Source organism: Arvicanthis niloticus, chromosome 5 (assembly GCF_011762505.2).
Source record: "Arvicanthis niloticus isolate mArvNil1 chromosome 5, mArvNil1.pat.X, whole genome shotgun sequence".
NCBI lineage: Eukaryota > Metazoa > Chordata > Mammalia > Rodentia > Muridae > Arvicanthis > Arvicanthis niloticus.
In genome coordinates this window covers 56,273,289-56,295,081 of record NC_047662.1, presented here as the reverse complement: position 1 = coordinate 56,295,081, position 21,793 = coordinate 56,273,289, and the positions used below count along the sequence as shown (strand labels likewise).

The following is a 21,793-nucleotide window of genomic DNA, read 5'->3' as shown; positions in this document are numbered from 1 at the left end:
CTTGGAAATTTGACTAAAGGGGGGAAGCTGGGCTGCAGAGCATTTGCCTAGCATACACAAAGGCTTTGAGCTTTAATATCACTGATAAACTGACCTAATTAAATGTACTAAGCTGGATGTGGTATCATAGAACTAGGGACTTGGCTATTTAAGAAAGAGGCTGAGGCAGAAGTCAGAACTCTTGAAACCTAAAGCTCAGGGTCAGATTGGTCAAATAATGAGAAACCATCTGAAAATAAATCATGAATAATAAAGGGGCTGAGTGATAGATAGATAGATCAGTGTAAAATATACAATTTTATCAGAGGATCCAAGCTTAGTTCCCAGCACCCACATCAGGCAGCCTATAACTCCACCTCCAAGCCATTTGACACCCTCTTCCAGCCTCTACAGACACCCATACACATATGGCATACACATGCATTCATACAAGCACAAACACATACACAAATAAAAATAACTCTAAGAATAATAGCCACTAAAGAAATAAACAATGAAAATAAAGGCTGGTAGTCACCAGTAATATTAAAGAACTCAATAGGGGCCTTGTCAGCTCCACTGCTGGCTACAATGACAATGTGTGAAAACACAGGTATAGTGTCCCCTGTCCACACTGCTCAGAACAGCAGAATTCAGGCTTTGCAGGCTTCTGTATAAAGTAACAGTTATATACAATCCACCTGCTAAAAACCTTTAAACTAAAATCTCAAGCCAGAAATTAAAACTTTTTTGAGTGCCAACATAAAAATCAAAAAGTTCTAGATCCTGGATTTGAGATTTCTGGATTAGAGGTGCTCAGCCTGTGTTTGCAATTGCTTGCTCTATGTGACAGCACATAACAAAAAGTTTATGTTATCTGTCTAGATCACACAATGAGTTCTTTATGACTCTGGCTTTGTAGCTATGTAAAACTTTTCCATTATAATTCAAAAGTACTAAATGTTGTTTTGGTTCTAGGGGTTACACTGCAGGTCTAGTTCATAGTAAGCAAGTACATGACCACTGGGCTAAAATCAATAGCTAGCCCTTCCAATTTTGTGCTTAGTTTCCTTTTATGAATATGAGTGATTTGCATGCATCCATATCCATGCACCACATGCTTGACTGGTATTCATGGAGGTGAGAAGAAGATGTTGGAGCCCCTGGAGTCAGGATTCAAACCTAGGTCTTGTAGAAGAGCAGCCAGTGCTTATAAGCACTGAGCCATCTCTCTAACCCCTTACTGTTACTATGTTTCCTATGTACGTTGTAAGGTTGTTATACAAAGCTAATGATACTATGTATGTTGTAAGGTTGTTATTCAAAGCTAATGATGTTACTGTATTTTTTTTTAAAAAGACTATGTCTCTTTTATAACTAGCCAATCATTAAATAGCTTCCACACTAAAAAAAAAAAAAGATAACACCAGTGTTTAGGTATGAGACAGCAAAGAATTTAACCTTAATAATACCTTCAAAATGGAAGGGATTGAATAAAAGGAAAGTAAAAGCAATCAAGCAAAAGCTTAATTCAAGGTTCTAAAAGTAACATCAAGAAATAAAACAAAGAAATTGAGGGCTAGGAATATACCTTGGTGGTACAGAGATTCCTAGCATGTGTAAGGCTCTGAGTTCAATTCCTGGCACTAAAATTTTAAAAAATGAGAAAGGAACAGAAGAAAAAGGAAGAAAAGGGGGAAAGAGGAAGAAAGAAAAGGGGATGGAAGAAGAAATTTAAAAGTACTAAAAAATAACAGGTTTAATAAATACTTAAACCAAATAAACTGAGTAATATGTAATTTCTATAGTACATAAAAGACTAACACAAAGTATTTTAATAGTATATTAAAAATATGAAATATGAACATTTTCTGTGCTGTCAAATGACGTAAAGCAAGATGTACAACGTAACTAAGACTGTCCCTCTCAAGGCAGCCAAGTAACACAGATGTTGTGTCTACACTTTAAAAATCTTTCTCAGGTTTTTCTTAGATTTGAGTTTCTTCGACTTCAGCTTAAATATGTAGTATTTATTATGCTACTGCCCATTGGCAATGGTTCTCAAAATGTCAAGTACTTTTTATCATCAAAATATTCCAATTATACATATTTACAACAATATACATATAAACATACATGTAAAAATAAATAGGACAAATGAACTTTTATATAAAGATATATAAAAGTTCTCATACATACACACACACACTGAGTCAGAAAAACAATCATAATCTTCAGAGAGGCTGGAAAGACAGCTTAGCAGTTAGGAACATTTCTTGTTCTTCCAAAGGATCCAAATTTGGCTCCCAGCATCCACTTTAGGCAGCTCACAACCACTTGCAACTCCAGCTCCAGGAAATCTGATGTCTTCCTCTGGCCTCTCCTTACCCACATGTGACAATATACTCACACACACATGCATGCATATATACACATACACACACACACACACACACACACACACACACACACACACACACTTTTTTTTTCAAAACAGGAATCTTCAAAGGAATAGCAAAAAAATTAAATGAAAATCAAAGTGTTTGTGTTTTAACTTACTGACTGATTAAATCAGGAGCCACCTTACAGCCATCATCTGCCTCCTCTTCCATATCAGAGTCCAAACCATTGTCACCTTATAAAAAAAAAATGAACTACTGAAAACATGCTCATAAAATTACTTTACCAGTATATAAAAAGCGCCATCTTTAAAAAAGATACAGGTAAAGAAACTTACAAAATATTTTTCTATTACTTGTATTTTTTTTTAAGATTGATTTTGTTTATGTGTATGTATGTGTGAATCTGTGTGTAAATAGGTACACACGTGCAGGTGTCCACAGAGGACAGAAGTGGTATTACAGATGGCAGTAAGCCACTCAATGTGGGTGTTAGAAACCAAACTCAGATACTCTAGAAGAGCAACAAGTACTCCTAACCCCTAAGCCATCTCTCCAGGTTCAAGTGTTATATTGTAAATGTTTTTTTTTTTTTTTTCATTATCTTCTCTTTACCTATTACATACATACAAGAATGTATACATACATAACAGACTATATACATATATGTGTATATGTATATTTTTTCCAGAATTACAAATTCCATTAAATCATTTATTGTATTTTTATTTGTGTGTTTGTGTACAGTGGGAGGACGCCTACAAAGGCTAGAAGATAATATCAAATCTCCTGGAGCTGGAGTTACATCGGTGCTGGGAACCAAACTCCAATCTTAACTACTGACCAATCTCTCCAACCCCACTATGTTACAATTTAAAAAAAAAAAAAAAAATCAGTCTCTGGAAATTCAATATATCTGCTTTTTGTTTCTTCAGTAATGCAAATGAAAAAAATCCTCTCTTCCAAATCAAACCAAAAAATACTTGAAAATTCAAAATTCTAAAAGTTATCAGTAACAAATAATAATCTTATTTGGGAAGAAATAAGCGCTGGAAAGTTACAAACAATTCTAACATTGCATCTAGGTATTGGTGGAACAGGAGAAATATGCAATAGCTCATTATAAGTTATAAAGAAAATAAAGTAGAAAATGTTTTATTTATTTTAAAGAAAATATAACTTCTTGATTTTTTTACAATATTTCTGATAATTTTTAAAAATTTTTCATTTTATTATATTATATAAACATGGACTCATCTATATATTAGTTAAGGAAAAGTATATATCAAATTTGGTGTTTTCTTAGAAGTTCTATTCAGATACGTACATTATATTTTCCAGTACAGACAGAAGTAAAGATATTCTTCAGTGATTCCTCAATAAAGAAATTAAAGTCACATTCAAGCAAGAGAAAGAAACCCTCAGTATTTATGCACAGAACCACTTAATAAGTTTGCAGAATATAGAAATATTCATTCTTACCCTCAAGAATCTTCAAGATTTTTTTTTCAGACAGGAGCTCTAATTGTTCCTGGCATAGTTTTTTAATTTCTTCTACTGAACAGTTCTAAAGAAAATGACATTTAAAAAAAATTGCATTTATGTACTATAGCTCCAATATAAACTGGAAAACTGCAATTATAAAAAAAAATTTGAATTAGCAAAATCTTATAATCAAACAAATAAAAGCCTCAAGAATATATTCACATGAATTTATGGGATAAAATCTGAAAAGCTGTCAGTTGACATGAATATTTCAGAGATTTGAAGGAATGTATAAGATCATGTTTATTAGAAGCAAAAACTGAACTAAAAGTCCGTCTTCCAGACACTTTTAAATGTAGTCTATTTACCTCGTGTAATTCTTGTAAAGATTTAAATCTTCAAGGTGTGACTATATGAGATACTTGCCCTTAGGCTTAGTTTGGGCTTTGTAAAACCATAAAATCAGAATATGACATATTTTCCTTAAGTTTTCAGAAATATATACGTAAAAAAACCTATCGACATGATGAAGCATAAGCTACTACAAACTACTGTGGTTTGTTACATAGCAGCATAATATTCTTTATAACTCCAATTAGTGCCACTACTGGGAAATAACTGAATTATTTCCATGGGGTCAATAAATGTCTTGTCTAAACATTTTTCTTTAAAAAAAAAAATACTTATATATATATATAAGACCATTTAAGGTTCTCTAAATTTTCTTCCTTGAATTCTTTCAAGTAACTTGTTTCAGATTAGAACATCCAACCACTCAGTACATTCAATGAAATGACTGCTACAAACGAAGGCTGTTTCTCCATGTGTGCAGCCTACCAGTGCAGGAAAGTACCTTCAGCACATCAGGAAGCATCTTCTGTAACTTCTTTTCTCCTATTATACAGAAGCACTGCTGCAGCATTTCTTTTTTGTCTGATATATAGAAACTAACAGGTTTTAATGAGACAGTCAGATCCAGTCCACCTTCTTCAAGATCACTGTGTTCTGCCAAGAATAATTCTTTTTCCAGACTTGGTAAAAGATACTTGGTTTCCTACAAGTAAAGAAATAAAGAATCATTAAATAATATTAAACACTTTGAATGCACATATGACACTTATTCACTCTTCATTAGGCACTTCTAAATTCCTTTATTTGCACAACTGTCTATCTAAAGTCAGAAGAAAATCTAGTTTTTCATCACTTTTTAATGTTACTCTCCACACTGCAGTTAGCTGAAGGAGTTGTAATAAAAGAAAATCGTATCTCAGAATTCACAAATCAAAATGTACCACTTCCTAAAATTTTAGACTTGAAGAACTAGGAGATTCTTTCATGGGTCATTCATTCAAAAGCTAGAAATGCTTTGTCATTCTACTTAAACTCATATAAAGAAACAAAACAGCAGGAAATGTTACAAACCATAATTACAAAGCCATATTCCAACCACAAGCTATCATTTTCAAACTGTTATATGATTTAATCATATATCAAAAGATTCAAGTAGTTTAAGGCATGTCTGACAATTTTATTTCTATCTCCCATAACTAGTCAGTCTTTCTAAATCTACTATCAAAACGCTGGCCATAATCTTTCCTAGATTATAACAGCCATGGAGCTAGGTTCTCTGCATCCAGTATGAGATTTCAACTTTGTTTACCATTAGCAAGATGAATTTTATAGACTAGGTCTCATGTTGTATACATTCTGTGTAAGACAGTCTTTTCTCTTTCCTTCCCCACACTACACCATACCACACTATTAACAAGTACACACGCTTATCAGATACAAATTTGAAAGTCCAAATGGGGTGGGAAAGCAGGAGAGATCTATAATTTTTAATTTTCTTTTTTCAATTTAAAATTTTTTATTGTTATTAGGTGAGTATATCATATGTGAGTTTTTCACATGTAGAGGTTGAAGGGCAACTTTTGAGAGTAGATTTTCTCCTTTCCCAACACTTTCAAGGATGGAACTTGGGTGTAAGGTTTGTGCAGTCCCACTGAGCCATCTCAGACTCTTAAAATTTCTTTTTAGGGTAAGCTTGAAGGTGTATACCTTTAATCCCAGCACTTGGGAGGGAGAGGCAAATATATCTGTGAGTTCAAGGCCAGGCTAACCTATGAAATGAGTTCCAGGATAGTCAGGGGTTCATAGTGACACCTTGACTGAAAACAAAAACCAATTAAGCCTGAAAAGCTTTGATAAGCTTATAAGGAAAAATTACGAACTACTATCAAATATATATAAACTCAATTCACTACAAAAACTGAAACTATAGGCTAACCTAACTTATGATGTACACCAGCACTCAGGAGGCAGAGGAAGGCAGATCTTTGGATACTGAACATCAAGACAGCCAGGAACACAAATAGAGGTCTTGTCTCTAAAAATAAACAAAAGTATCTACCCCAAAGTAAAAACATAACACATAAGTCCAACACACAAAAGAGGGCTTTTCCCAAGATAGCACATATAGTTTACTATCAACTAACCTACCAATACTTAAACAACATAATTACACTAACTAGCTGATACAATCACATCAACACCATGCCAAGACGCCACAAGAGAAAACTAAATCCATAGAACCAAGAGTTGAAGACATTTTCTTGACCTGAGCAAAGTTACCGTCACATTCTATCACAGATACACTTATTGGTACAACACTATTACTGTTCCCACTAGAACTGGATGTGTAACTCAGTGCGAGAGCATTTGCCTAACAGGTTCAATACAGAAGGGAAAGAAGAGAGGAAGAGGGAGAGAGGACAGAGGGGAGACGGAGTCATGCTTTAAAAACAAAATGGGAAGAGAATGCCCATTACCTAACTACTATTTAACACTATCCTATACTTTGATAATACAGAATGAACAACAACAAAAAAAAGTGCTAAAAATGTCAAAATTCATCGTGTGCAGAAATATTACAGAAATGACTAATAACAAATAATGTGACTAGCTAGGAGAAAACCATATAAGTAGTTGAATCCACAAGTCCTAATTTAAACTTGTAATGTTAAAAAGTATGAGTCTAGAGAGATGGCTCAGCAGTTGAGAGCACTTGCTGTTCTTCCAGAGGATGGGAGCTCTCTTCATATGGCAGCTCACAACTGCCTGGAACTCCAAGATCTGATACCCTCACCCAGACAACCATGCAGGCAAAACATCAATGCACATTAAAAAAAATAAATAAATAATTTTAATATTAAAAAAGTATTAGAAGGGGCTGGAGAGATAACTCAGTGGCTAAGGGAACTGACCGGAGGACCTGGGTTCAAATCCCAGCATCCACATGGCAGCTCACAACTGTCTGTAAATCCAAGATCTGACATTCTCACACAGACATACATGCAGGCAAAACATCAAAGCACATAAAATAAAGGTGAATAAATTTTTTATAACTAAACTGTTTTAAATATAAAACCTATGAGAAAAGAGTTGGCAAGCGCAGGTGAGTTGGTGAAGGTGCTGGTCACCATCCTAACATGAGAGCTCAATTCTTTGGAACCCTTGTGTTGGAAAGAATACCTGTGAGTTGTCCTCTGACTCCACATGCATTGTGTGGTACGTGTACCATTAAATGAATAAATGTGAAATAATGTGTTAAGTATTTTAAAAATACAGAATAATTTTCATAAATTTTACAATCTTCCAAAACACAAAATCTGGAAAACAAAGGAAATAATACTAGCTCTGGCTACAAAAAAAAAAAAAAAAAAAATCAAACGCTCCAACACACTTTAAACCAGCAGGTGTCAACTTGTAGGTCAAGACCCCTGGGGGAGTGATCTAATGACCTTTTCACAGGGTTACCTAAGACCATGGGAAAACACACATATTTACAATAATAGTGGCAAAATTACAGTTATGAAGTAACAAGGAAAATAATTTTATGGTTGGGAGTCACCAAAACATGAAGAACTGTTAAAGAGTCGCAGCATTAGGACGGTAGAAGCACTGCTTTAAATCGAGTTATACTAACATTTGCTGTAAACGCTAAACAAAAGTTTAAAACACTTAACTGAAATATGTTTGAGACTTTTCAGTGAAACACTGAATAAAAGAAAAAACAAGAATCTATACAACTACACAAGGAATCAAAGGGTAAATAAAAATGTAGGAATGTTCAGTACCACTACTCATCGGGAAAATACATATTAAAACAATGTCAGCCAAGTGAGCTGGCACATGCCTGTAATCCGAGTACTCAGAAGACAGAGGCAGGTACTCAGAAGACAGAGGCAGGCAAAAAAAAATTTTTTGAAGTTCCAGACTAGTGAGGCCCTGACTCAAAAACAAAAAACAAACAAGTAATAATTACATGGTCTGACAGCTCTCTAAAAAAGAAAAGGAAAAAACAAAAACAAAAAACAAAAAAACCAACAGGGATGGGGGGTGAGGCACACCTGTGATGTCTGCATTCCAAGGCCAGAGGCAGGAGGATGGATGCTAACTCTGAGGCCAACAGAGTCTATGAAGCATATACACAGCAGGTTCCAGGCTAGCCAGGGCCACACTCGTGGGGGAGGGGGAGGGATGGTAGGAAGATAACATGCTTGTGAAGACTGGCAGAGATGAATACCCATACTATTTCAACTATAAATCAGTGAAGTCTTGCTTTAAGGGCATTTGGTTCTATTTCAATATGTCTGTTTTATTTTAAGAAAATAGTTTGGATTCGCATATCTAGGGTTTAGTTCATTTGTGCTGTGAAGCCCAAGAGGCACGAACATGAAGCATTTGGCCAATATTGCATATGATGCCGGTATGCAAAGAGGAATTCATTGCTTTTTTAATGTAAATACTTTTGACACTGTAATTTTCACTTCTGTAAGTCCAAGCTATGTAATTCTTGCACAAGATCTATGAACAGTATGTTCCAGAAGGTATTGTATGTAAAATCAATAAAACTGAAAACCTAAATTTCATCAATAAAGATACGAGTATACTGGGACACCTAAAACACAACATGTATGGAAGGAGATTCATTCAATACGGGAAAATACCCAATTACATCCGTAAAAGTAATCAATGAAAAGTGACTATATATCCACAGAAGGTATACATACCAAGTGGCAGTCGAAGGGCTTTCAACTCCTGCCTTTACTTCTGTGTTCGATGATTTTTAAGAACACATTCATCTGTTTTATAGTAAGTTACAAACTACTGTTTTAAATAGTGGTATCGCGGCAGTGTGATGATGCATAAGAAACACATTTTGTCCCAGATACTGAATTCAAATGTAGGAACTATGAAATTCTTGCGATTGTGACTGTGGGTAAAACTCCTGAACTTGGGTCTCAGGGGTTTGTTGTTGTGGGTTTTTTTTTTTTTTTAATATGTGTGTAATGTGAAAATAATCAAGAATCCATTTAAGAGGTAAGGATGATCAGTGCTTACACCGGCATTTGTAACTACTTCCCGACCCACAGATCCTCTAAGGAGATCGGGGAAACCCACAAGTAAAAGAAACCGCGAAAGTTTAATGGGGAAGGGGTACTGATCAGTAAATCCAGAAACTTGGAAGTTCAATACATGGGAACGGGTTCAAAAGGACTCAGAATAGTACCGGCGGCCCAAGGGACCCAGGCTCTAACAATGAGTTTCTGCCCGCGCCCGCGCGGCTCTGCAGCCCGGCTCTTCTGAGGGGCCGCAGCTCCGGGAGGCGGCGTGGGGCGAGGCACGCACCTGCTGCAGGGAGCCCGAGACGCTGGAGGACGAATCGGTGCTCCTCCGCTTTCGGCGCTCGCTTCGTTCCGCGCCACCTGCCACACTCGTCCCGCTGCCGGCGACCCCGCAGCAGCCGCCGCTCCCGCACCCACCCGCGCTCCCGCTCAACACGGGCACCAGGTCCGGGGCCGCGAGCGCCGCGGCTGCCTCCTGCCCACTCCGCTTGCGCCGCTTCTCCCGGGAAGACTTCTTCCCCGTCATGGTCCTCCCGCTACAACCATCAGCGACAGCCGGCCGTCTCTGCAGCAACAGAACCCCGCTTCCGTAGCGGCCGGCGCTGCTGTCGCAGGCTTGGCGTCACTTCCGGTCCCGGCGCATTTTACAACGCGTCGTTTCTGGAGGAGGGGCTCGGATGTGCTGTGCCAGCTGCTGAGGTTGTCTGGAGTTTAAAAGGTGACGTGTGGGCCAACAGTTCTGTTTGCTTTTTTCCAACCTCTGCTAGGATCTAGTTGTTTTTAGTGTTTCTCAGCTCACAAGTCGACAGGTAAAATTAAAGTTGCTGAGTCTCGAGTCTTCTTTGCCTCCAATTTCCACGTGTAATACGAAATAACAAAAAAAAAAATTCAGAATAAAAATATTGTTTAATGTCACTACGACCTCATTTGAGCCGTTTTTTAAAGTACACTTTAAGGACTTATACAAAAATAACAGTCTTATGCTTCCGTATTTTGTATTATTAAAACTACTTTCAAAGCATGATTCCATGTTACTTTTAAAGGAATGGAAACGGAGTCAAAACAAAGCCACTTTCCTGTAGTATTTCACAGTGTTCAACAATGTAAATTTAGAGTTTATTAGAATCAGAAAGATGGCCACATGAAGATGAGCTCTATTTGCCTACAGTAAAACTTTCTCAAATGGCCTAGGGAGATGGGTTTCTGAGGTGATCCAGCACTAGGCTGTCTAGCTGACATCCTGTCGCTGCCTCTGAAGTAGGTGGAAGTATAAACACACACCATATACCTTATGAAGTCTGAATTTGAATATGTTTGTGAATTTGTTTGGTTTTGTTGTTGCTGTGTGAAATAAAACCACAATTCTCATCTTAAAAGGGATAAGAGTTTATTCTGGAGTTATTTTGAATGTTTATGGCCCAAGGAACTTGGATTTTGAGGACCCCAAATTCTATGTTCCAAGTGGAAGCAGTTTCATAAAGTATTTATTTATTTATTTATTTATTTATAGTTTTACAAAACAACGATAAATCAAGGCAACCTTAAAATACATTAATGAGTACACCCAAAAGACAGATACATTGAGATGGGAAGGGGAGAGTATTCTATAGTCCCAAGATCTTATCTGATGACATTCCCAGCTCTTGGATTAGTAAGAAGCTAATGTTCTGCTAAGTTAATAGCTTTTAAGAGGCTTTATTATTATTATCACATGGTGTTACTTCAGATTGTCACATCCAAAGGAAACTCCAATTCCCAACTCCAAAGGGCAGTTTGAATATCCAGAAATGAATTCAACATGGACTATAGGAGAATTCCTGGCAGTTAAATAAAAGCCAACATTCCTCAGGAACTTGTGAAGCTGGTTCCCCCATTTACCAAAAGGGGTTATCTCCCTTCTGGCAGAACGGACATATGCCTACCTATGGTGCCTATCAGCATACCTGTTACACATTTCAAAACCAAAGCTAGCATCCTGACCTAAATTCCTACTGCTCCCGGTTTCCCTCTCCGTAGCTACTCAGTCTCCTTCTAACCCTGGTATCCTCACTGTTTCCCCTATGTGCTTCTCCTGCCTCTCTCAGTTTTCTCTAGTCTCTGACCCATGCTGTTCTTCCCTCTCTCACAGGTAGCCCTAGCCATCTTCAGTCTTCTTTCTTTCCTGTGAACTCTTACAGATGCCTCTGGCTGTTTCTCTCTACAATAAAAACCTTCCTCTTACCCACACCATGGAGCAGTCATGTCATTTTAATCACAGATACACAGTGGGGCAAGGAATGACTGCTTGTTCCTGAAGGCTAAAACTAGCCCAAGATAAAGTAACTACTAGCCTGTGAACTTAAAAATTCCAAGCTCATCACAGTTCTGAAATTCCAAGTCGTCCATCAGTCTCTGAGGACAAAGACTCATTCCAGATTTTTGTTTTTGGTTTTTTCCAGGTTTATTGTTATTGTTGTTGTTGTTCACAGCCAGACACTTTTCAGGAGTTTTTGTTTACAGTTGTTTTTTCTTTTTTAAATATTTATTTATTTCATGTATATGAATATACCATTGCTTTCTTCAGACACACCAGAAAAGGGCATCGGATTGTTTGGTTTTTTGTTCATTTGTTTTTATTTTTTATTTATTTTTACTTATATGAGTACACTGCAACTATCTTCAGACTCACACTAGAAGAGTGCATCAGATCCCTTACAGGTGGTTGTGAGCCACAATGCCATTGCTGGGAATTGAACTCACGACCTCTGGAAGAGCAGTCAGAGCTCTTAACCGCTGAGCCATCTCTCCAGCCAGTTCATTTGTTTTTAGATTGATATTATTTATTTTGTATATATGAATGTTTTGCCTGCACATAGACATGTGCACCACACCACTGCCTGGTGCCCTCAGAGATCAAGCGAGGGCATTGGATATCCCTGGAAAAGAAAATTAGTGATGATTATAAACTACCATATGGGTGCTGAGAGTGGAACCCAGGAACTCTGGAAAAGCAGTAATTGCTCTGAACTACTGAACCATCTCCCCAGCCCCAGGTTTGAACACTTGATCTTCCTGCTTCCCCTTCCCTAGCATTGGGATTATTGACATGTAAAACCTTGCCTAATTTATGTAATGCTGAGATCAAACCCAGGGGGTTTGTGCATGCTGAGCAAGCACTATGTAACAAGGGAGCCACACAGTATTGACTTCTATTTAAAGAGCAAAAATTATGTTACAACAAAACAATTGTCTCAATTTCATGTATTGACAAGGATAACAGGAAAATTTTGTTTCATCTCACTATGACAAAATAGCTCAGTGGTTAATAATACACTGCTGTTCTGGTGTCCAACACCCTGTTCTGGCCTGTATAGGCACATACTTCTGTATAAACACATACAGTACTCATGTACACACACTTCCACATAAACACATACAAGTACATAAAATTTTAAAAATAAATCTAAAAAAAAATGTTTTAAACCATTCAAAGAAACATGATAAGAAAATGGCCTTTACTGAGGTTATTTATTGTTTTTATGTCATCACTCTGAAGAAACCTGCCTTGCAATATTCTAGGTAACTACAATTATTATTCCTCATGTTTTCCCTAAAGAATTCTGACCTCATTTTTTGAGATGTTTTCCAGGCTCTCTTAGTTACCCATTTTTGAGCAAAATCTTTCCCTGGGATGTAGGGATACTTAGCTGACAGTTCTCAAGAGTTAAGAACTGAATGTGCCATGTTGCTAGGGAGGCTCGGGCCTAAGTAGTTCTACAAAGCTGCAGTTATACGTCCTGAATAAATTTTAGATAGCAAGGGTCTCCTGAGTGGGGGCTTCAGTCATGTAATACAAAAAAAATTCCTGAATCATGTCCAGCTGTTGAGCATCCATAATTCTAGGAGGTTTGTGTGTGGTTCTAAGACATCCAGAGAGACAATGAATCGTACAAATTGGTAAATGCTGAGTGTGTTTCTGAAAAGAGACTCAGTTCTTAGGGTAACCAGCTACCAGTGTCACAAAGCTTGAATTCAAGCCAGCTGGAAATTTAATATATGAGCTTTTTTTTCCAATTTTGATAAGAGCAAGTATCTTTGTAGTTTCACACTCAACCCGAGGAGCATTTGACCACACACAACATGAAAAATAAATCTATCACAATCTGTTTTGGGGTAATCAAGCCATGAGGACCTGAGTTCACAAAGTCAACAGCCAAGTCTATGGGGCCAGGGAGCCATGGGATGGGGGAGGAGGGGCCTGCAGCAAGAGTAGGGAAGAGGCATGTCCAAACCCTAGACATCAGCAGGAGTAGTATTGATGACCCCTGCCCAGGACCTACAAGATCTGGTACATAGCCCTGCGCCCCCACCTTTGCCCTATCAGAGGAGGTCACACCAAGTTAAACTTCCTCTTCCCTTATAAGGTCACGCCCAGCAGCACCTCGAATCCCTCCTTATGCAAATGAGGCATCCCCGGCACCCTGGTCCCAGACAACAAAGTACACTCACCTCCATAACCGCTACTCACCCCCCACCCCCACCCCAAGGTTTAAATAGCCTTGGTTCCCTGATTAAAATGAGCTGTCTTGATGGGCAGTGGTAGCGCACACCTTTAATCCCAGCTCTTGAGAGGCAGAGGCAGGCGGATTTCTGAGTTTGAGGCCAGCCTGGTCTACACAGAGAGTTCCAGGACAGCCAAGGCTACACAGAAACTCTGTCTCGAAAAACCTAAATACATAAATACATAAATACATAAATAAAATGAGCTGTCTCACTAAAGCTGCCCCCCAAGAGTCCATCCTCATCAACCTCACTGCTGCCTAAGAACTCTCAGTCTCAATTCTGTTCTGGCTCAATTCTCCACTCAGGACCTACCAGCTGTGATCACGGTCCGATGCTATGAGTAGGGACGGGCAAAAATAGGTCACCTAGTTAAAGCCAGACCATTGTAAACAGAAAAATAAAAACAAAAACAGAAAAGCAGATCAGGATCTTGGGTACGTATTACACACTGCATGTTCTTTGTAAATATTTTATGTAAACAGGATTGAACAACGGTGGCATTTTTAGTTTAACCACTAACATTTTATAAAATGTTACTAAGTCCACAAGAAACTGTCTCTTGATTCTGAATAGACTAGCAGTTAGTCACAAAGGGTAAGACAGAAAAATAGGAGTTTTTGGACATGAGACATAAGAAAACTTGGCAGACAATATCTCTAAGTGCCTCTTTATAGGTTATATAAAAGGAAGGAACAGAGGGAGCATTAGTGATAAGCATCACAAACTATTGTCACTTGGAGAAGGATGATGACATGCAGCATGTCTTTTTTCAAATGAGTCAACACCTCGTAAGTAACACAGGATGGGTTAACAATACCTCCAGGAAGCTGGAGGGAGCCCTTTATTTAGCTTCCAGAAAACACAACCCCCAAGTTGAAAGCTGTGATCCAGATCTTTGTTCCCAGGAGCTCCCCATTAAAAACGTGGATTTCTTATTTTTAAGTTTAGATCTCAACAGAAGTGGAAAAATATCTCCCTGGAGGAGAGTCTGCTCCTATGTTTCCTCCTCCTAGGCAGATGGGCCTTCCTGTTATTATTTCAAAGGGAAAAATCTTGATATTTTCCAAATGGGATGGGAACTAAGGTTAATAAAGCAAAATCAACAAAGTAGCCTTTGGCTAGTCAAAGTTAAAACCGCTGTTAACAACTGAGACTTATTATTACCTTGTGTCTTCCACTTGTCCTTAAAACTAAGGAGAGTAAGTACAACTGCAGTCTAAGAAAATTCACCACATGTTACAAATGGACTAAATCATTTGGCACAGGAAACTAAAATTCAGAAGGACCTCCCCAGAAGAGAACAGTGTTTTCTGGTAAGATTTCCACTACCTTTTGGGCCATGGCTTTGCAGCACAGAAATACTCCAGCCTAGTCAGGTGGTGGTGACACATGCCTTTAATCCCAGCACTCAGGAGGCAAAGGTAGGCAGATCTCTGAATTTGAAGTTATCCTGGTCTACAAAGTGAGTTCCAGGACTGCCAAAGCTACACAAAGAAACCCTGTCTCAAAAAGAAAACCTTTAAAAGGGCTGGAGAGATGGCTCAGTGGTTAAGAGCACTGACTGCCCTGCCAGAGGTCCTGAGTTCAATTCCCAGCAACCACATGGTGGATTACAACCATCTGTAATGTGATTTGATGCACTCTTCTAGTATGTGTCTGAAGATACCTGCAGTGTACTCATATAAATAAATAAACAAATAAATAAGTCTTTTAAAAAAAGAAAACAAAAGAGGAAGAAAAAAGAAATATCCCAGCTTGATAAGGAAGATGTTTATGTGGTTCCAAAGAATTAACCCATGAACATGTAAGAACGTAGGTTCAAGTACTATGGGAGAATTGGTCTGTTCTTTGTGCTACACCATAAGTTAGTTTCTGGTAAAGGTCTGAGTACAGTGGCATGTGCCTGTACAGTGGCATGTGCCTACATGCAATAGCAGCACTGATTTTGTGTGTATGTCTCTGTGTATGTGTGTAGTGTCTAGTGTGTTGTATGTAATGTGTAGTGTGTGTAATGTATGTGTATGTGTGTGGTGTGTGTGTGTGGTATGCATGAGCTCACATGTGAACAGTCAGGGAAACATATCAAGTCTGAAGATTGAGGCTAGCTTGTGAGGCTACATAGTGAGCTAAAGACAAGTAAAAAAAGACTGTTTCTCTATCATTCCCTATTCACCATTCATTCTCAGCAGCTCTCTCTTACCAGTTTGCACTGGGTCTGCTTGTGCAAGGGCAAGTCAACAAATTTGTTCTTCCACCCGGTGTCATGATACACAGTAATCCTGGCACTGGGGAGACTGAGTCAGGTGACTGAGTTCAAGTTGAACCTGGAATATGTGGTAAGTCTTGAACAACAAGCAAATTTTGGGGGGGAGGGGTTTTGAGACGGGGGGAGGGGGGAAGTCTGTGTAGTCCTGGCTGTCCTGAAACTCACTCTGTAGACCAGGCTGGCCTTGAACTCAGAAATCCTCCTGCCTCTGCTTTCCAAGTACTGGGGTTAAAGGTGTGCACCACCAATGCCCGGCAACAAGCAAGCTTTTATGATCACATTAGCTAGGTTTTTAAATTGCTTTTATGTCTAAAAGTCGGTGACTATTTTTTAATGGGTTGTTCTGAAGAAAGAAGGAAACCATTTTTTTCCCCACAACATACTCAAAATCTTGGGCCACTTCAAATATTTGCTGTCTGTATAATGACTAGTCACATCACTTTCTGCCATATGGCAGGACCTGGTTTAGACAATCAGTTCAGTTTGCTGAGTTGGTGATAGTCTGGGAGAGGGCTTTGGGTTTTTGTTTGTTTTTTATGATTTCCATTGAAGACAAATGACTACCCAGTGCTGCATTTATTAGAATTTTAAAAACACATTTGCTCTATAAAGCAAACATCAGCACTGTGTGTTAGTTTTTCTTGTAGAGCTCTCTCCAGCATGAAGAGCAAATGGCCAAGGCAACAGAAGCATAATGAAGAAAGCAATGACAGGAGAGTAGCAGAGCAGCAAGAGATTTAAGCAAAGAGAAAGGAAGGTCTGCAAGAGAAAGGAAGACCTACATCTGAGGCAGTCCTACTGACAGAGTAATGGTAGTGAGTTACCCGATGAGCTATATAAATAGAACAGCCACTGTCCTTCAACTGACTAGAAGTCACTATCCGGCTGCTGGAGCTCTGAAACGAGGAAGCAACCTTTGACTACTGGATTACTTGTTGACAGTAATATCCTGGAAGTCTCTTCTGTTGCTTTTTTTTTTTTTTTAAGTAAGATCTCTAAAGTGTTTTTTAATTTTCCTGTAAAACTGGAAACCCTGTTCCTCTTCTGATTTCCTCCTGTTGATATCTAGATTATTATTATTATTTTGGTTTTTTGAGACAGGGTTTCTCTGTATAGCCTTGGCTGTCCTGAAACTCTGTAGACCAGGCTGACCTCAAAATCCACCTGCCTCTGCCTCCCAAGTGCTGGGATTAAAGGCGTGCGCCACCACCGCCCGGTGGATTCATTACTTTTAAATTATGTGTAGATATGTGGGTTTACGTAGGCAACTGAGTGCTGAGCCAACAGAGGCCAGAGTTATCCAGTCTTTCTGGATCTATAGTTAGCAGGCAGTTGTGAGCCATCTGTGAACTGTGACTCTAATCACAGATTCTGGAAAAGCAGAACACAAACTTAACCACTGGGCCATTTCTCCAGACCCTAGAAAGTATATTTTAATACAACTTTAAATTTACATATTTTTTGCAGATACATGTTTTGCCTGTATGAGTGTGTGTGTATATATGTATGTATGTGTTCATCCAACATGCTGTGCACAAAGAGGTCAGAAGAGATCAGATTCTCTGGAACTGGAGTTATGGATGGTTGTAAACCCATTAGGTATAGGGAACTGAACCCAGGTCCTCTGTAAACGGAACAAGTATCCTTCACCATTGAGCCATCTCTTCAGCCCCTGGGTAAGTCTTAATCCTGAGTAGTTAAGTTCTCTCTTAAGACATGTAAGAGGGAATCCTTTGAAGACCTGAAGGAAAAAGAACAATCACAAACACGTCTCTATTCATTTTATCACTTCTTCATAAAATGCTGTGTGGTAAGCACCAAGGAACCTACTTCCCACTTAGCCCCAAAATTATCTTTGAAAAGAATTTATCTATAGCTATGTTTCTACCATCATTTGTGAAACTGCAGTGGATAAAAAAAAAAAAAAAAAAAAAAATGCTGAGTGGTGATATATTAGCAGTGAATGAAATGCAGCTAGTTATAAGAAAACGACAACAGTAGATATATAAGGAAATAAAAACAACAGTTATGAAAGGAACATCACATATGTCTTTTGTAGACAATGTGGTTGAAAATACAGTAGGAAATTCACTAATCTGTAATTGTCCCAGTGGAGTTCATTTAGACACAGACATTAACCTAAAATTGCCCATTATTCTGATCCATCAATTTCATGCATAAAATATATTCCCAAGGGGATGGTAAGACTATCGTGTGATTTTTTTTTTTTTTTTGAAAGATTTATTTGAGTACACTGTAGCTGTCTTCAGACACACCAGAAGAGGTCATCAGATCCCATTACAGATGGTTGTCCACCATGTGGTTGCTGGGAATTGAACTCGGGACCTTTGGAACAGCAGGCAGTGCTCTTAACCTCTGAGCCATCTCTTCAGCCCTACTGTGTGATCTTTAATAGCACTGCTTGATAATCAAAATCAGGAAAGTTCCAGATAATAAAAAATGGGTATATGAATATAACGGAATATTAACATTTCTGAACAAATATGTCCCTTTTTGAAAACATAAAATGCATGTTTACATACATGTCAATGCAGTATAAAACTAAGAATGATTTTCTATTTAGTAGGATTACAGTCAATAAGATGTGTGTATGTTTTACTAAATGAATGTTTATTTCTTTTATATTCAAGAAAACATTAAGAGGTCTATAAAAAAAGTTTAAAGAAAAACAAAATATGTAAACCACCATTTAACAGATTCAAGTGAGATTATGTTTTTGTTAAACTGTACAAATACGATCGTTATAAAAAAGACAGTGAGTGATAAGAAACAAAAGTATTTACAATTTGCCACCTTACATTCTGAAGAGTGAACTCATGTTTTAAGTAAGACCACATCCATCCTTTTTTTCAAAGATACCCACCTTGCTTTTCAAAATATAACATAAATTGTACTTAAAATTGCATGCTAGATTGGATGTATTAACAAGCAAGTATTGTAACGGCACCAGGATGATTTATATTTTACCATTTAATTCTGATATAAAAATTTAAGTCTCACTTCAGTACAAGTAAAACAGAGTACATAAATGAACCAGCAACATAAAGTTTAAAGTTCACGTACACACAGGAATTTGGAATTTAATACTTAGTCAGGTACACATCCCCTATCTACATTTCCTCACTCCCTTTTGATATTCTGTAAGTTCTTCCCTGTATTAATCTAAACACTCAGAACCTTCTTCCCCTTAGTGGAAAAAAAATTTGTCCTTCTTAAATTATAATATGGCATTAAGTCAGGAAACCCCATGGTTCTCTGTAATGTCAGTGTTGAGAACATTGCTCACCATTATAAACGGAGTCTTTATAAAAGCCATTTCTTCCATAATCAAAATCAAAGACCTGGAGCTGGAAATGTAATCCAGTGAGTAGACCTTCCCCAACATGCACCCAGGTTTGGTCCCTAATACTGAAAAACAAATAAACCAAAAGGTACACACATACACATACCAATATAAGTACACTTCTTAAGAAAACGGATTGAGCTAAGAATGGTGGCTTTAATCCTAATACTCAGGAGGCAGAGGCAGACAGGTTTCTGGGTTCAAGGCCAAGCTGGTCTACAAAGCGAGTGCCAGAACAGCCAGGGCTACTCAGAGAAACCTTGTCTTGAGAAACCAAAAAAGAAAGAAGAAACAGCACTGTCATAGACAAAATGAATTGTTGAATTACAGGACACTTCCTCCTTTGTAGTTGTTAGGATATTCAGAAACAAATCTGTGGCTTTCTAGGAAGCTGCATCATGGCAAGTGCTTTGTGTAGATTGCATGGAGTACTCTTGACTTTATGTTCAGTTTTTCCCCTTATTATAATTTATTCTATCACCTTTCCTTTTCAAAACAAATGCATAATAACCACTTTTCAAAGAAAGCTGATTTGAGAATTAGATAGCAATGTATATAAATGTAATATCTGAACTAAAACTACTAATTTCACATGACAGTTTTTTTACTTTAAAGTCTGATAAATGTTGCTTGCACACTTGTCTAGTAAAAGTAAAAAAAAATTCCAAATATTCTCTTTGAAGTAATAAAGATGATCAACAAATACATAATCATATCAAAACTGAAATGAAAAATGACAACACTTCAAATGGTGAAGGATCAAAGAAATGATCTAACTTGTAAATAATGACCACAAATAATCAGATGTCAAAACTCAAATGAAGTTACCTCATATAGTGAAACTTCTAAACCATAATCATTTAAGGCCGCATTTGTCTGAATTGATATGTAATATAACAGCTTACCAATTTGCTTTCTTCATGTAAAACTGAACCATGAAAGAGGATACTTTCTATTTACAAATGGCTCCAGAATTGTATATTTATCCATTTACAATTTATAACAAACTTAATTAAAATTATTTTTCAAGTAAATCCTAAAAGAAGACCTTGAAATGTATCAGTGCTATTGAAAGAATACAAGAGTGAAAGTGGAGACGCTAATGTACAAAAGAGAACAGTCAAGTGAATAAGATGTCATATAGAAACAGAAACAGGTTATATAACCTCTGTGTTCTCCTGAGTGTTTAAGGTGAGGAGGAAAGTTCTGTTGTAATTGTGCTGTTGTTGATTATAGCTTTTAATGTTTCTACACCCTTGACAATCTACTCCATTACACAGGAAAACCTCACAGCCAGCAGTGCAAAAACTTTATTTATAATTTGTTTCTCCTCGACACAACTTTACAAGATCTGAACTTAATCCAGTTTTCCTTTTTTTTTTTTTTTTTTTAAACATCTGCAATCAGTCATGTAAAATGTGGGGGGAAAAAAAAAAACAAAAAAAAACAAAAAACCCGTCAGCTTCCTTTCCCCACAGCTACAGCAAATTTAAGATAAGTCTACAGCATTCACTTACTTTAGCTGGCTCTGATACGGAGACATACTTTTTTATTTGAGAATCAACACCTAAAGATTTGGCTAATTGTATAGCATTTGAATCATCACTGATAAGTGTCCCAAGAGCCACAAGGAGTCTAAATGTGGCTTCTAGGTCTTGTACAACCTCCAAGATTGTGCTAATTACTGACAAGCATTGAGCTTTCCCTTCAATGTTATGGTCTTTATGGAAACAAACAGAATAGTTCAAGGTCAATGTAGCCAGAGCAATATGAATGTTCTTATTACTCCCAGATCTCAGTTCTATTGCATGTGACATCAGTGACTCCCTCTGGGACATCATGAGCTTTTGTCCTGCCTGACTAAAAAAGCAATTGCAAAAAGTCCTAAGAGCAAGCAGCTGGTTTGCTGGCTTTCCTTTAGGGTTCAGAAGGTTGATAAGATGGCTGCTAAACTGGTCTCCTTTTTCATTGCAGAAATTCTCATTCACATTGGGATGCTTAATTGATAGCCGAAGAATGTCAAGTGCAGGAAAGACAATGTCTGTTAAAAAAGAAATATTCATTAATGTGTATGAAAAATCTAGAAAATTCCTTATAGCTATTATTCAAACTTACTTTATTTTCCCACTATAAAACAATCATTTTTAGAATATATATAAATGTTATTTTTATATTTGCCTAGTGTTGAGATTTGGTCTGTTGCTATGTATTGTAATGCTAAATACTGGCCCTCAAGATCTGGTTGTCCCCAATGAGGAGATCCTAATGTATACAAGTGATGCTTTGAATCTGGCTCCTTAATTTAAAACTATTTGTTGAATAAAGATGCCTAGAGCCTAGAGCTGGGCAG

At 37.5% G+C, this 21,793-nt stretch overlaps 2 protein-coding genes across 13 annotated transcripts in view; both read right to left on the bottom strand.

The window, feature by feature from the left end:
• Positions 1-9,889, bottom strand: part of Caap1 (caspase activity and apoptosis inhibitor 1) — a 97,150-nt gene extending 87,261 nt beyond the window's left edge. For 6 of the 12 annotated variants that reach the window (XR_013110606.1, XM_076934667.1, XM_076934664.1 and 3 more), the window contains exons 1-2: positions 9,555-9,884; positions 4,717-4,917 (exon numbers count right to left, since the gene is read on the bottom strand). Coding sequence is in view for 9 of the 12 variants with exons in the window: in XM_076934667.1 (XP_076790782.1) it covers positions 4,717-4,917; positions 9,555-9,797 (444 nt within the window). In the remaining 3 variants the exon portion in view is untranslated. Of the gene's footprint in view, positions 1-2,538; positions 2,615-3,860; positions 3,946-4,716; positions 4,918-9,554 lie in introns of all 12 variants that reach the window. The other 6 variants (XR_013110605.1, XR_013110604.1, XM_076934662.1 and 3 more) reach the window with 2 other exon arrangements.
• A 10,846-nt stretch (positions 9,890-20,735) lies between these two features.
• The window catches only part of Plaa (phospholipase A2 activating protein), a 29,084-nt gene continuing 28,026 nt past the window's right edge, over positions 20,736-21,793 (bottom strand). Inside the window, exon 14 of the mRNA XM_034501989.2 lies at positions 20,736-21,484. Coding sequence (XP_034357880.1) covers positions 20,922-21,484 — 563 coding nt within the window. The 3' untranslated portion in view covers positions 20,736-20,921. The remainder of the gene's footprint in view (positions 21,485-21,793) is intronic.